The 15,813-nt window shown below is 39.5% G+C and overlaps 1 protein-coding gene across 2 annotated transcripts in view; it reads left to right on the top strand.

Annotated features, from left to right (window-relative positions):
- The window catches only part of TP53BP2 (tumor protein p53 binding protein 2), a 49,872-nt gene that overhangs the window by 12,738 nt on the left and 21,321 nt on the right, over window positions 1–15,813 (top strand). Inside the window, exons 2-5 of one of the 2 annotated variants that reach the window (XM_075147193.1) lie at window positions 7,575–7,722; window positions 12,552–12,665; window positions 14,460–14,539; window positions 15,499–15,600. In XM_075147193.1, the coding sequence (XP_075003294.1) occupies window positions 7,575–7,722; window positions 12,552–12,665; window positions 14,460–14,539; window positions 15,499–15,600 (444 nt within the window). The remainder of the gene's footprint in view (window positions 1–7,574; window positions 7,723–12,551; window positions 12,666–14,459; window positions 14,540–15,498; window positions 15,601–15,813) is intronic. The other variant, XM_075147194.1, reaches the window with a different exon arrangement.

Genomic DNA, 15,813 nt, shown 5'->3' with positions numbered 1-15,813 from the left:
TTGTAATTGCATCTTCCTCATTTGTAAGTCTGAACTGAAGCACTGAGTTCTGTCTTTGAGGTTGCAGTCCATGAAGTAGGAGGGTTGCGAACCTATATCCATTAATTTCAAATGCTTGGCCAGAACTCAAACTGTTTTCCTTGCAGCTCTTAAGCTTCCCCTAATGATGATTCAGATGCATGCCTGATAGTGAGATGTAATGTGGTGTTTGTGCTATAGCGTTTGCCCAGTTTAACTAGCGTATACCAAAAGCAGATGGCTTTTATTCTGGTCTCTCTCATTAAGGATAAGAGGGAGGAAAAAAAGGAGGGAGGGGGGAAAGCTTCCTCTTTGCTGTTTCCAGCTCTTTTTCCCCATCCCCCCAAAAGTGCACACAGATGTACATTATATTTTAAGTCCTGGAAAAAATTGACATTTTTACCAAAGACAAAATACAAATACATAATAAACTTATCTTTAAAATAATCTATACAAGCAGAAACTACCATGCCTTTGAGAGTAAAGGCTGAGTCTTGTTTTCTCCTGTGATACAATTGAAAGGGAAAAGGGCTGTGCTTTATATAGACTGGGAATAATCTGAACAATCCCACGGTGCTTCCTACTGTACTCCACCTACCTTGCATCATAACTTCCTTTCTCATATTTATGGCCAAAAGCCAGTACAATATAAACGGAGTAGTATGTGCAGCGGGTGAGATGGCAAGAACCTAATTCCATGCATTTCAGTGTGGCTATAGGCAAATATTAAACTTAACTCTGCATTTCTGTTGAACCTAGCTTTATTGAACAGCTGAATGAGAAGGATCGGGGATAGCAATCATCCCATGTGCCTATCTTCTAGTAAGTCTATTATAATCTTTGCTTACCTTAATCTTTTGCTTACCTTAATCTTCAGGTATAATAAGTGAGCATGTTGCCTACTGAAGGGACTGTTTTAGGGTTCTGAGGAACTTGATGCGAAAAAGTTGCTGAATTACTTTATTATTGAGATATACTTTGCATTAAATGGAGAGCTGTAATTCTGCACCAGCTCAGAATGCTGCTTATCAGAACGGGAAAGTGTACTGTTGTGCAGGCCGTCTTCTGTTGTTTAGAAAGTTGCATCAAGTCAGCAAAAATATCTATTTTAGCAGCTGATTTCTTTGCGGCTATCTGGGAAGGTGCAGCATCAGTGTTCCCACTAGGTAAGATGCAAGACTTCCATTTAAAACTCTTTGTTTGGAGGGATTTTATATTTATCAGGAAAGACTCATTTGTGGTTAAAACTGTGGGTATCAGGTCTGTGCATGGAAGCAGTTATTTCTCATTTCTGTCATCTGTACTTGAAATTTGATAGTTAACCTATTCATTGTAAAAATTTTATGTTGCGAGTTTTTCAGCTAACTAAAATTAGCTTCTAAAAATATATTTTAGTTCAGGTTGTAAATCATATTGTTGTACTTGTTTTCCATCCCATGCAGTGTTTAACAAAAGCTATTTCACATACTTGTGAAATATATTTTCTGTATTGATGTATATTGCTGCTGTGTAACCACACTGCGTAGAAAAGTCATTGAAGGGCGTGCTATGAGCGCCTTTTTGGAGATGTTTATACAGCACATCAGGTGTACATGCTCTCCATGTTGTAGGAAGATATATTGCCTGTGTTGAAACATTTGCAGTGTAATGTGATAGGTATAACTCAGATAACAATAGAGAGAATATTATTGCAAAGCATTGCATTGTCAATCTTAAGAGTGACTTTTAAATGCCTCCTTAAAAATGAGAGCTAAGAAAATTTGTTACACAAGCTAAGACCATTACTTAGCTGTGTTATGGCTATATAAAATATAATGGAAATATAAAAACCCCTACTCTAGTATTACATGGTTCAGGGGTATTAGATTTCGGTCTAAAATGCAGAGAATATGGAATGTGGTACAGAATTATATTATTAGCTTTAATGCAAGGTAATGAAATTAATCATGATTTCCAGAGGCAGTATGCTCGTTTGGCTACCAGATAATGTTCTTGTTTCTGTCATTGCCATGTTGTATGCCTCAGTTTCCCTGCCTGTAAAGTAGGAAACTGCTTGCTTGTGTCACAACTTCCTGGTCAGTAGATGCTTTGAAGATGAAAAATACTATGTGAATAGATACCACAGTTTGTATTGTATGTTACATGCTGTGCAGGAAGACTGCGTAAAGTTAGGAATTCAGCAAATAGTGGGAATCAGGGTTAAGTTAGGGGTTTTTTTTTTTAATAAATTCTCTACTTGGTTATAATATTTTATGAGGGACTGAGTTTTGCCCTGGAAGATTGTTGTCCATTGTTGAAATTTTATGATCTGAATTAGATACTTCACTAGAAACTGTTGGGGAAGAAAAGTATGTTCATCCTTTAAACTCAGGTAGTTTCAGGAATTAATGAAGTCCTTGTATTTTAATTTGCATCATGCATGATAATGGAGTTTTCCCCTGAATACTTGCATCCTGAATAATTGAATATTATTAGTATATTAATTAGAAAATGTCCAATTTAACAGCCTTTTAATACCTAAGATGTGTGATATCAGTTTTATAATAAGTAAGGAGTAAGAGAAGTTTGACCCTTACAGGAACACTATCAAAGCTGAGAATTAAATTGCATTTCTATTTCTCCCCCTCTTTGAATCAATAATTGAGGTCTTCTTCTGATCTCAGGAGAAGATTGGTATGAGGTCTCTGATATGAAACGGTATCTCGTGGGATGTAAATTGTAAGGCACGTGTTTCCTCAGGTTCGTGTTCCAAACAGGTTTGGAAGCTGGTTTTTGTTCTTTTAATATGACAAAGCAGGAGCCAAAATGTAGTGTGGTCACAGCCTAGCACTTTTGTAGAGCTAGCCATTCTTAAATATTTTGCTTTCAGTTGAAAACTTATTTGCAGATGTTGAGACCTGTTATGTTGTATTTAGTATCAGTGCAATTGTACCAAATGATCCTGATGATGATGAGCTTAACAACAAATGGGTCAGATTTGCTGGCAAATGTGAGGCTATTTAGGACTGCGTGCAGAAGAGAGTTGGAGGATTATAAAGTGGTGTGTGACTTGCTTTAATTGATGCCCTCTTCTGTCCTCCTGTTTGGCTGCTTTTCTTGCTATGTTCTCTTGCTGTTCTGGGTGTGTTACAGTCCAGACTTAGTGGCTGTAGTTGGAGGTGATGCATAAATAATATGGGTTGGAACAAAATGATATATTTCATGCTGAGAGGACTTGAAGGTGTAATTCATACCAATTTGGATTTTCTTAGATTTGTGTCTTAGGTGGCAGGCTTTTTTGAGACATAAAGTCCTCCCTTACGTTCGGTACTCTACTTCGCTGTTCGGTAGTTTCTAAGTCAAACGTAGCAGTCATTCCTTGCAAAAACTATCTCTTGCTGTAGCTCATGTGTCCTTGGTTATCCCTTTGATGCCCTTGGTGCACCCGATCGAACTGCCTCATTTGGTGGCTTCATAACTGCAAACTTTTATTTTCTAAGCTGTAGCAGAGTCAGCTGAAATCTGTGATGTGATTTTAAAAAGAACTGCTTCAGTAGGTACACAACACATCCCTGGTTTCTTGCAAGTATGCCACAGCACTGGAATGCTTTTGCATTTTAAAGCTTTTCACCTATAAACAGCGAGTACATCTTGGGGGTGAGGTGAGGAGTGAGAGGGAAATCGTTAGTTTAGAACTTCATTAGGGACCTGACTCCTGTTTAAAAGTGCTCAGCCTGTACACTTGGCATTCCTAAAACTCGATCTTTAAAAGTTTGAGAGAAAAAAACTCTGATCCAAGGCTATATGGAGTTGTCAGATATTTCAGTATTTGCCTGGATGCTGTTTTTAGAAGAAGTGCAAGGTCTGACTGAGATTTGTCTTCCCCTTTTTTTATCAAGTCTTTCATTTATGCCTAGCTTGAAACTGAATTTTTTTTCATGTTGTTTTTTCTTTTTTTCCTTCTATCTTAATTCCTGGATGCCTATATATAACTGTCTTAACATCCTTGGTTTCAGGGAGGAGCAAAAGACTGCTTTACACTCTAGCTTGGTGCAATCTACAGGATTCAAACTTCTGAACAAGAGTTCAGAATGAGAGTATTCTTGTTTCCTTTGTTTTTCGCTGCTGCACAGTAATCAAACGGCAATATAAACTAGCTGGTGGGGTGGTTAATAAATGTTGCACTTGAACCATTCCCAGGGGAAGGACGATTTCTTGCGATCCCAATGTGAGGTGGTGCAAAGCCACAGCAGCCACCAAGGGTTATGAGCAGCGCCAAGAAGCCATAGCGGGCTTTTGGTTCACACCAGCTTCTTTACATTTTCTAGCCCTCTCTGGGGAGGGAGATATCTCTGTGATGGATACTCTCTGCTCTGTGCTTGCCCCAGGCTCTGATGCAGCCAGGCGGGGAGCAGGCTACTCCAGGAGAGCTTGCAGATATGCAGGCAGTGGAGCAGGCAGGGCTAGCTCCTTGCCTCTCCCCTGCAGGTGATAAATGTTACAGCCGTTTGGCTGGGAGAGGAGGGACTCAACTACTTAGAGGACTTCTGAATTATCTCAGCCTTGTCCCTGGAGCTAAAGGGAAGTGCGATGAGGTAACTGTGAAGGTCACGTCAATTTTGTAGTCTTTTAGTTGTTTTAGACTCTTAAGACTTTGAGGTATGTTTTTAGGGAATTTGCAGAGTTTGGTTGCTTTTTTATCCCCCAGTTCCTAGAATATGTGGGATAGAGGTAATGCAGACACTACTAAGTCTCAGAAATGGCCCTCACACACCAGGTTTGAGTGCTCTTGGCTTAATGTATTAGTAATTATCGTGAGCATTGTGGATAGAAATGGTGACTCGTGATCCTTCCTGCGTAGTTGTCTGTATTGGTAAATCCTAAGGATTAACAACTGGATATAAACAGGCACACTGAAGAGTGAACAGCACTGGTAGGGTCAGGTTAGGTCTGCTTTCTGTATAATACCATGTTTTTAATAATTTTCTTTTAATTCCATCTATAAGCTCATCTTTTAAAACTAACAAATGTTCCTGCACATACACGGTCTGTGCGATTTAGTGTTGTTCTGAATACAAAGTTACACAGCGTTAAATGTGAAGTGGTGACGTGTTTTACATACCGGTATAACCCTGCTCTAGAGCCTCTTTTTTATTTTATACTTTTCTGCCCTGATTTTTGTGATTAAGTGGTATTCTTACGTGGTTCCATGTGGCATCCCTTGCTGTCAGCCTCCTCTAGAAACACTGTATCTAAAAGATAGCAATGTTCAATGACAAAAGATTAAAGCTGAGTATCAGAGTTCCTGCTTGGAAAGCTTTGTCTCTTAATTTAGGTCAGTACTTCAGTGCACTATACTGTAAACAGCGCAACGGTTGCACCCGTCTTCACTATATAATAAGTGTATGTGGTAAGCTGATCCTACCTGACTGCCTGCCACGCAGCTGTGGCCCACTCAAAGCATACCGGAGAGGGAGCAGCGTTAAAACAAATTCTCTGCCGCCTGTGGGTGAGCAGCTGTGACCCCGGCTGGCAGGCGGGATGCTCCCCTCCAAAGAGCAGAACCGTGGAGTGTGCAGCAGCCCTGATTCAAGCTAAAATCCTCAAGCGCTGGGTGTCCCACTCCATCTGCCTGCCAGCCCTCCACGGGATTCTCCGGCTTCACTCGGTCAGTAATGGGAATTTTGTTGTCGCCTTTACATTTTCCACATTCTCTCTCCTAATTCTTCTCCTTAAAAGCTCCAAGGGTTTGGTGTGTGGGTTTCTCCCCTCCCCCCCATAATGTGATAAGGAAATGGTTGAGGGATCTAAACATTTTCCTAAGGATTACAGGCAGTTTTGAGCTTTCTTTCAGCAGGCTTTTTCTGCCCAGTGAATATTTGTAGAAGGTGTTTAGGAACTCGGAAACTGTTGTCTTGAGGGGCTGGGCAAAACCAGAGATCAGAAACTCTGCATGCTCTTGGTGCTAAATTTGGTGCAGTGCCAGGACCAGAAATACTATTTGCAAGTGTTTATACTGCCACAAGTGGGACAAATACTTATACTCTGTATAACAAGACATGCTGAGTGTGGAGTGTTTTTGTAGAAGTTTTTAAAAGAATAAAGGCAGCTCCTGTCATAGGGGTGGAGGGGATCTTGGCACTCGAAAGAGCCCTGGAAAGGCTTTGGAGACATCAGGGATGTGCGTATGCAGGTTATATTCCGGGAGAATCCCCAAGAGGGGGTTCCTAAAATTGTGAAGAAGATGGGGCTAAATTTTTGGATGCTACTGCAAAATGAATACTTGTTCCAGAGTATTCACACAAAATCACAGAAATAATGCTTGTGGTAATGGATGGTTGGTTGGTTTGTTTGTTTGGTGTTTTAATTCAGAAGGATATTTATACCTCTCTCTTACCTTGTTTGATTTGCACTCTTTTTTTTTCTTGTTTTTTTTTCTTTCTTTTTCTTTTTTTTACCTTTGAACTGTTGTTTGTAAGGATGTATACCCCTTTTACTCTCTGAAAATGAGGACAGGCAAGGATTTGTGTCTTTTCCTGCAAAAACAGCTTTTCTAGCCATATGAAAAAGACTGAATTGTGTAGCTTATTGATAAGGTTTCTGTTGCTTGAAATCCTTAGTGGAGTAATTGCTTTCTAGAGACATTTGACTGATTTTTGTGTTGCTGGAAGTCATGAGGCTAGCAGCCAGTTGATACTGAAGTTGAGAATAGGTCTCAGAAGAGAATTGACATTAATTTTTAGCTAGCAGCTAAACTTTGGTAGCAGTTTAATATTAATAGCATACAGCGAGGTGGTGTTCAGAGGCAGCAATCATCAATATTTTCTATCAAATATCAAACAAGGCAACTAATTTTTAAAATGCTCATTTTCTCGTTTTGGCAGGAAAGACATGAGCAAGAATAACATCTAGCTGTGTGGTGTGTTTATACAGTATAATAACCAAAGATCAAGGATCCTTCTACAGCTGTGAAGAGGAAGCCAAGTAAAATACCCTTGCTTTCCTGTGAATGGTGTTTTGTGGGGGGACCTTGTATTCAGGCTGAGACGAAGGGCGTAGCAAGTCGACTTGTGTTTCTAAGAAACCTTCTGATGAAATGTGTTATGGGAATGCAAATTATGTTTCCACTTCATTGCCTATGTAATAAGCTCCGGTCTTTTTTTTACAGATGTAATTGCCATTGTTTTTCACTATAAAAAATATTTCTGAACTCTAGACGACTGTTTCTCCTGCTGTGTCAATTAGGTATAGTATATACGTATAGTAAGGTGGGAGGAGTTCTGACACATCACCTTGAGAGAGAAGGAAGGAGCAGTAGGTCCAGATTTTAAACCAAACAATCCTCCAGCAATGTAATTTACTTGAGCAGAGAATTACTTCCGTAGTGTCTCAATTACTTGTATCTTAAAAAGAAATTTGGTTTTGTTTTGAAATTCGGTATGCACAGTAATTGAATGAATGATACTATTGAACGAATGATACTATTATGTTGAAAATAATGCATTTAATGAGAGGGTATGTGCAGTCTGGCGTTGTGCTGTAAAGTAACTGTGTGCTGTTGCCTTTGTCTTTTCCAGATGTTTCTGACAGTGTACCTCAGTAACAATGAGCAGCACTTCACTGAGGTGCCAGTCACCCCCGAAACAACCTGCAGAGATGTGGTGGAGCTGTGCAAGGAGCCTGGTGAGAGCGAGTGCCACCTGGCTGAAGTGTGGTGTGGCTCAGGTAGGTTAGACTCACTGAGTTACTGGGCATTCGCTGCTTCTAATAAGGTAGTGCACAGAGACCTGACAGGCGTGGTCCTGTCCCAGAGGGTTTCTGCCTTACCGTTTTGTTAATCTCTCCGGCAGACCTGCTGTATGATAATGCATCTACAGGAAGATGCACACGTGCAAAAATGGATTAAAAGCAAAAGAAGGGGAATCAAGCATGCAGATGTTACTGTGTGTGTGTGCAACTCTTCTCTGACTCAAACGAGCCCCTGAAGGTTGTGGGGGAGTTGTTTTCTCTTCTTTCTCCCCACAGTGGGATCCCTGTGGCCTGTGTGGGGTTTTTGAAGTAATAAGTATCAGTGGTTCTGTGACACAGACGGAATCTTCTTCTCAACCCCATAGCCATTTTCGACTGCAGTGGCAAAGGAAAACTTCCTTTTTCTGATGATGCCTTTGTTGCTCCTGATAATGTTAATTGAGTTTGGTAACATAACTCCTACTTCTTGGAGGGAAGGAATCTGATGTGAAGTGCTCTAAAGAAGGTGTGTGGTGGGTGGGAGAGAAGAGATCGAAACTACCTTGCGCTGTCCCCTGTCCTGTGTTTTAAACCCATGGAAGAAGCTCCATTGGAACTGGAGAACATGTCAACAAGCAAATCAAAAGCTAAAGTATGGCTAACTTTTTATGGCTTCAATGGGAAGGGACTCCCAGCTATCTCCTGTCTCCATGGTACTCATTAGATACTGGTAGGCACCCAGAAGTGTAAAAAAGACGAATCACAGACAGGATTTTAAGTCATGAAAAATAATGATATTTGATCCAGCTTTTTTGAGACACTTAGACAAAATTAGAGTCGGATGATAAGGACTTACGTTCCTGTCTTCCTCTGCTGTTGGCTCAGGCTCACCTGTTCAAAGAAGCCTTTGGTGAACTGGATGTTTGTTTAATAGCATGAGATACCTGAGTTGTCTCTTTTTTAGCCCCTTCTGACAGAGAAGTAATGTTTCTGATATTTCTAAGTTTAAGAAATGCAACAGAAATTTTTTTACTTTTCCTTAGAAAAGAAAGCATCTTTATATATATGTGCTGTTTTTGGCTGGGATAGAGTTAATTTTCTCCATAGTAGCTAGTATGGGGCTGTGTTTTGGATTTGTGCTGAAAACAGCGTTGACAATACAGGGATATTTTCGTTACTGCTGAGCAGTGCTTGCACAGGGTCAAGGCCTTTTCTGCTTCTCACCCCACCCCACCAGTGAGCAGGCTGGGGGTGCACAAGAAGTTGGGAGGGGACCCAGCCGGGACAGCTGACCCCAACTGACCAAAGGGATATTCCATACCGTATGATGTCATGCTCAGCATATAAAGCTGGGGGAAGAAGAAGGAAGCGGGGGGTATGTTCGGAGTGATGGCGTTTGTAAAATAAAATCACCAATCAGCACGGAAAGAGATCTTTTAGGAAAGTGTTTTTATTGTACATCTCTGTCCAGTTCTGTCTAAATCATCACAATAACGAAGTCTGCAGTGAAAGACAAGTAAAAAAAGGTTTAGGTAAAATCACTGAATTTATAGTTAGTCTTACCCCCAGGGCCTGTTAAAGAGCATAGGTTGTGATGGTGAGGGACAGGGTTCTCCTGTTGTTACCAAAGTTGGAGCCCTGCTAAAGAGCAAAGACTTCATGAGATACCGTGAGAACAGATATCTAAATGTTACTTGCACAGTTACTGCTGTAAGACCAAAAAACCATATAATTTATACAGTGAAAACCTTGACCTTTGTGAAAACCGTTGACTGTTGTGAAAACTGTTGTGAAACAACAGAAAACTGTTGTGAAAACTTGACCTCAATGAAAACCTGAAACCTTTGGTTTTAGAAATCAAATTATTCTTGTTCCCTTCACTGATTCTGTCATATTTACTAGTTATTTACTTCTATATACGAACACTGGTGTATGTAAAACTGTCTACAGTTTCAAACTGTACTTGGTAGTAGTCTCAAATCATAAAACACTGAGACTTGAGTACTGGATGAAATATATCGTTTCTTAAGCATCTGTATAATATCTGGTAGCAACCATTTGCAAAATTCATTTTCATGTATATCTTGGATTTTTTTTGGGGGGAGGGGAGAAATACTTCTAACTTTTACCTAATCTCATTTTAGATGTCAGCAAAGTTCACGATCTTGTTTTGCCAAGATACGCCATGGCTTCTATTTTCTTTGCATTTTACACTGAACAAATTAAACTTTATTTTAAAACAAACGTGGCGCACGACAGCTGACCTTCTGGGATAGAAACAAAAGATTTATGTTGGAAAATGACTTCTCAGACTTCAATTACTGAGATCCTTCTTAGATCGCTTCTCTCTGTCTTTTTCTGATGCTTGCTCAGGAGTTTTAGCTTCTATTGTCAGACCTTATTAAGCATACTTTGAAAGATTGCTGCAAGTGCGCTTGAGGCACGCTGCTCCCGGAAGGGGGCAAGTTTACTATTCTCCCTGTCCTCCCAGTTTTGCTTGGAATTTGATGAGTATCAGGGCAAACTTTCTTGATCTTCCTGTTACTGCCAGAATTCTGTTAGGCAACTACCTTGGCAACCGTGGAAAGCAAGTCAAAAGGTGTGTGCGTGTATAAAGATTTTTTTTTTTTTTGAGACAGATAGGGAGTAAAAAAAAAAGAAGTCTGGTTGTTTGTCCTTTCTTCTTGAGCTTTCCAAATGTAGTTTTGTTTGGTATTTGAAAATCTCTTTGACCTTCCTTTGAAGTCACTGAGTGGTATTGACAGAATCCTTGTGTAAAGGGCATCTCCCTTGATTATAGAGTTTCAGTTGACGTATTGCCGAGCTGCTAGATATCCGTCTCATAAGCCTGCTGTATATCCTTTACGGTGGAAATCTGACAGTGTACTGTTGTTTTTTTGGTTTTGCCTTTTTTTTTTTCTTGAATTAAGGTTTAGCAGATGAAGAGCTTTTTTAGCTGTCTAGACAAGTAACTGCCAAGAGACTGCTTTTTCTGTAACAGTGACCTACTTGCTTATTCTGTAAAGCTAATCTCTTTTGACAGTGACTCCAGAAATTTTCCTTCCTAGATTGCTTGAGCACAGCTGCAGCATTTTCATTTAAAGAAACATTTTTATGTTGAAAAGAGCTTTTCACAAGCTGAAAACATATGTTAGTGGCTCCTCTTCTTATGAAACTGAAAACATGTATTCTTAACACCAACAATTTTTCCCCCAAAATGATTATTCCATATCAAGATAGTGACTTTGAAAGATTCTCTATTGAATATGAATGAACTACTCCATGATTTCTTTCTATTTTCTTCCCTTGCTTGACTAATGAAAGGAAACATCCAACAAAAGCAATGTCAGGAAAAACGAAACTGGTGCAAAAGTGGTGGTATTCAATTTCAGTCTTTGTCTGCTTGTCTTATTTCTCAGGCCAGGAACAGTATCTTCTGTTTGTCTGGCACCCAGCGCAAATGGATCCAACCTGATCATGAGTCTCAGATGTTGTCATAAGATACTATGACAGTATCCTGACTATGTAAAGTTGACTACTATGATATATGGACGACGTAGTTGCCATTACTTTTTAAATAGGCATAAAAATGTATGGTAAAATGTCTAGAATAACGAAAGAAATTGCTTTTATATAAAGATTTAGAGACCAATAGGTAATTCTAATTATATCCTGTCTGTGAATGCCCAGCTATGAAGTTTGTAAATTTTGGAAGAACAGTAATACAGAAAAGGAGGAATACTGGTAAATGAAGGCAGTAGACGTAGACTCTAGACTCCCACTGGATTTTTGTAATACCAAAATGTAACGAGTAAGGCTTCAGAATTAGAGATGTGACTGCATCCCAAACTTGGGAACAAGAGCAGGAAAGGAAATTCAGTGGAACTTGTGCATGTAACTTTTAAAGAAACTTCATCTTAACTCTCTGAAAGAAAATGGCAAGTTCTTACTGGAATCACTTTTCACTGTCTGATCTTTTTTTCCTTTGAGCTGTGAATCCAAAACTGTTCAGCTTTTCCAGGTTTATCAGAAGTGGGGCTTTCAAAACGCATGTAATCTGAACTTCATGAAATTTGCTGTCTGAGAGAATGAGCCCAATCTATGGCTGACAGGTGCTGTAGGAGAACACTTCAAGTGACAGGACCTGTGATGGCTGAGGATCAGGCCCGTTGGGTACTGCCTAGGAGCCTCTTCAGGGTCTTGAGTGCTTCTGCCTGAGCTTGAATGCAAGGGCTGCAGTCCGGCATTTGATTGCAATCCTTAGGAAGCGTTATGAGAAGAATTCCTCTTTGAGAGTTTATCTTTGCATCTCTTAATTCTTGTTGGAATAGGAAGTAAATGAGTCCCTGTAGAAATCAGGGCAGAGGAGCCCTTGAGGAAGGGGTGGGAATGACTGAGAAATAAGTTTGTCCGAGGTACCACAGCAGTGGAGCAAAAGGTACGCCAGCACGCTTCCTGCGGTGGTGAGGGGGTAAGATGATTTGCAAATACAAAACTAACGCAGTAGAGGTGAAAGCTCTAAATTGCCTGTTTGCTTCCTCTTGGGCTGCGACAGTGCGTCAGCTTCTCCCTTTGGGGGTGGACTTTTAAAGGGCTGTATCTGCTTTTCAGAGGTGTTGGTTTAATTTCAGAAGCAAGGAGTGGTACAGCACCTTCCTAAGGGAAAGGTAGAAATGCCTTTGAGGGGAAGGGTTAGGTGCACGCGTTGCACCTGAGTAATAACAGGTGTTCAAGTGAAAGATGATGGACAGGTATTTTTGTTTTGTTTTGGTATGTGCCCAAGCTACATAGGGATGTAAGAGTCAACTGGCTTTTTACCTTTTCAGAACGTCCCATCGCCGATAATGAACGGATGCTGGATGTTTTGCAGCGCTTTGGGATGCAGAGAAGTGAGGTTCGTTTCTTTCTTCGGCATGAACGCTCTCCCTGCCGGGAAGCAGGTAGGTATTGATCTCAGCTGGTTTATTTGTCTAAGTTTCATTTCATTCCTCAAGATTAAGGAATCTGCTTGCCTATGTTATTTATTAATGTTGGTAGTCAGTGTGATGTTGCAGCCCTTTTTGGTCTGACTGTTATTTTCTTATGAATAGAGAATGCTAATAACAGAAAACTTGTTCATTTAGTAGAGAATTCATTCTCCCTTGCCAGATCTGGGGACATTAAATCCCAATTGAAACTTTTGCAGGTTTTCTAGAGCTGGTCATCACCACAGCATCCAGGTGCATCCTGTGTTAAATATATTAGCCACAGCTAAATATCTAGAGATCTGTGATAGTCTCTTCTTTTAAACCTAGTAACCAAACTGTTGTCCAGTAATGTAATTTATTATTGAGGCTTAGGATGTTTCACCTGAATAATACTTTACCATGGTGATAAACTTAGCAAAGTTTAAACTTGGCAAAAGATAGAGTTCTTCGATGTTTCTCCCACAACCTACGCATTTATATTAGTTTCAGGAATAGAATTAAATGAACTGCCTAGTCAAATTCTCTCAGAACGTAGTATCTATGCACTATAAATCTAAATGGGAAACCTATAAAGAAAATGACTTTTTACTTTTCAAGGTTTTTCTGTTCATCCCATTATTAATCTCTTCAGTAGAATCCTTAAGACTTTTACCTTTAAATCAGTCTACTGGATTCTTCTTCCTCCCCTTTTCCTGTTTTCATCTTTGGTAATCTTCCTCAGTATTGGAAACACTGCATTTGTGTTAACATATGCTGGGTACAATGCCACTTAAAATGGCTAAATGTATCTTGATGTTTGAAATGTTTAATGATGATAGAATGAGTACATGAAAAGTTAAAGCTGTGCCATCTCTATCTACTAAGGTTCTTACAGTGCAGTTTAGTTGTCAGGATGTAATTTTTCAAGTCCAGGGTGCTTGTAGTGTAAGGATTATTGGCATTTTATTGGCCACAGCATTGCTAAGCAATATGTTTGAGGAAGAGCAAATGAATAGTTAGGAGCTCTGCAGTTAGTCTTGCAGGAATATGCTCTTGTGGGCCAAGAAGTTAACAGAGATGGCTTCATTCTGTAGTACATGTATGTCCTACAGGGAAATGAGTGAGCTTGGTATTTGGCATCTGAACACCATTTGTACATAATTTGATGGAAACATTAAAGTAGGATTCTAGTTAAGTAGCATCTTTACTGTCACAGTGAAAAAATGTTGTGCTTTTAAACTTCGTTGTGTCCAAATAATCAGCTGTAGATTAAATGGTGCATCTTTCATGATAGGTGACTAACTATTGTTATTCATATTCTCTGTGAGGCAGTTGACAAAGGCACACCAGAACATCCAGATGCTGGTTTTAAGACATTGTGGTCCAAATGCCTCTCTGTGAATTAATCAGATATTTTTGTGTCATTTGGAGAGGAGAATACGTTTTTGTAACTATTCATCTGTAATAATGCAGACTTACTAGGGGCCTGTTGACCGTGGGAGAAATATTGAAATAGCCTACTGTTGGTTAAGCTTTTTTGTTTGTCTGCTTTTAAACAGTCTTACATCCTAAAATAAATGTTGACGTTGAACAGCAGCCTCTTCATAACATATCTTGTGTCATCAGTTGAGTTTATCTTAGTGGTAAGAGCATGGGAAAGACAGATGTTCAGATGCTAAACCAAAATAATTGTACTGTTACTCCTTTTGTATTGAATGCTATGTCTAAAGGGATAAGAAAAATCCTAAAATACCTTACCATCTTTGATTATCCTGTATTTCTATCTAGGGACTGGACAAAGGTCTCAAGATCCAGCCTTAAAAAGAAATGGTGTGAAAGTGCCTGGTGATCGAAGAATAGAGAATGGAGTAAGTGCTTGATGCAGTGGCCAGTATAGTGAAAATGGAGGCTTCCCTTCCTCTGAGATACTGGTGCAAATCCTGGAAACTAAGATACTATTTTGGAGAGATTTCTAATGACTGCTTTAAAAGCCTCTAAACTATCTAAAAGCCAACTATCACCCTTGATTTCAGTTCTTGAGATGTCTCTGAGGTCCATTGGCTGCTATATCTGTGTTTGCTGCTCTGAGATCACCCATAAATACTCAGCATGCTTTCCCTTTTCTACTTCCATTGAAAATTTTCGCTTGTTTTCCTTCAGTTCATTGGTTATTTTCGTGTTCAGTTTTGTGTCGGAGATACCTTAGTTCCAGATTTCAAGTTGAAACCAGTCAGTGTTTCAGCATTGAATTCATTGTCTGTCATTTATTCTTGCTCCAGAAGATACAATTATGGATATAAGATTGAATCTAGATTCAGGAGATATGTGAACAGATAACTAATGTAATAATAATGTAATAATAGTGCTACCTTTGAGGGTGTTGTGGTTGTTTTTTTAAACTTTCCATTTTCTTCAACTTACGTTGAAGTGCTTTGAATTGCAATGATACACCTACGACCACAGATCCATCCTGCTGTGTGCTGAGCATTCTCAGTCAGTCAAAGCTGATTCATGCTGAGCTTAATTATAAAGGGCTCTGAAACACCTCTGTAAAATGCTGCTGGGATTTTGCTAGAAATATTAATATTTCAAGAGATGTCAGCTTATGTGTGTTGCTGGATTGGGCTATGCATGTGTATGAGCTTACAACTATTTATTCTTTTACCATGGAAATATGCCATTTCTTTCTAATTATTTTATTGGATACTCAGTTGTTATCATTTTTTTTAAAGACCTTTAGCGTACTCTTCTGCAGTAGCTCTATTGAATTGCACACCAGCCAAATTAAAAATTCTAAGCTTAGCATGCTTTGGATTTTCTTTGACAGGTCAGTGCTCCAAGGATGGATATGACGCTGGCTGAACTTCAGGAAATGGCATCACGCCAGCAGCAACAAATTGAGGCTCAACAGCAAATGCTGGCTAACAAGGTGAGTTTGGAATGAGATTGTTTACAGCCAGGAACAAAGGTAGTAAGAGTCACATGAGGTGGCGGGAGGATTGGGGATTTGTTTTTTTTTTTTGCCTCTTATAAACAGAGGGCTCCCTTTCTTTGGCGCTCTCTTTTTAAACTTGAAAGTCAACCTGTGCAAATATCCAATAGTAAAACATTAAAATAATGCCAGTGACAGAAGTGTCCGTAT

Source organism: Calonectris borealis, chromosome 3 (assembly GCF_964195595.1).
Source record: "Calonectris borealis chromosome 3, bCalBor7.hap1.2, whole genome shotgun sequence".
Classification (NCBI taxonomy): domain Eukaryota; kingdom Metazoa; phylum Chordata; class Aves; order Procellariiformes; family Procellariidae; genus Calonectris; species Calonectris borealis.
The sequence above is the reverse complement of the archived record's forward strand: the minus strand, read 5'-3'. Positions and strand labels throughout refer to the sequence as shown.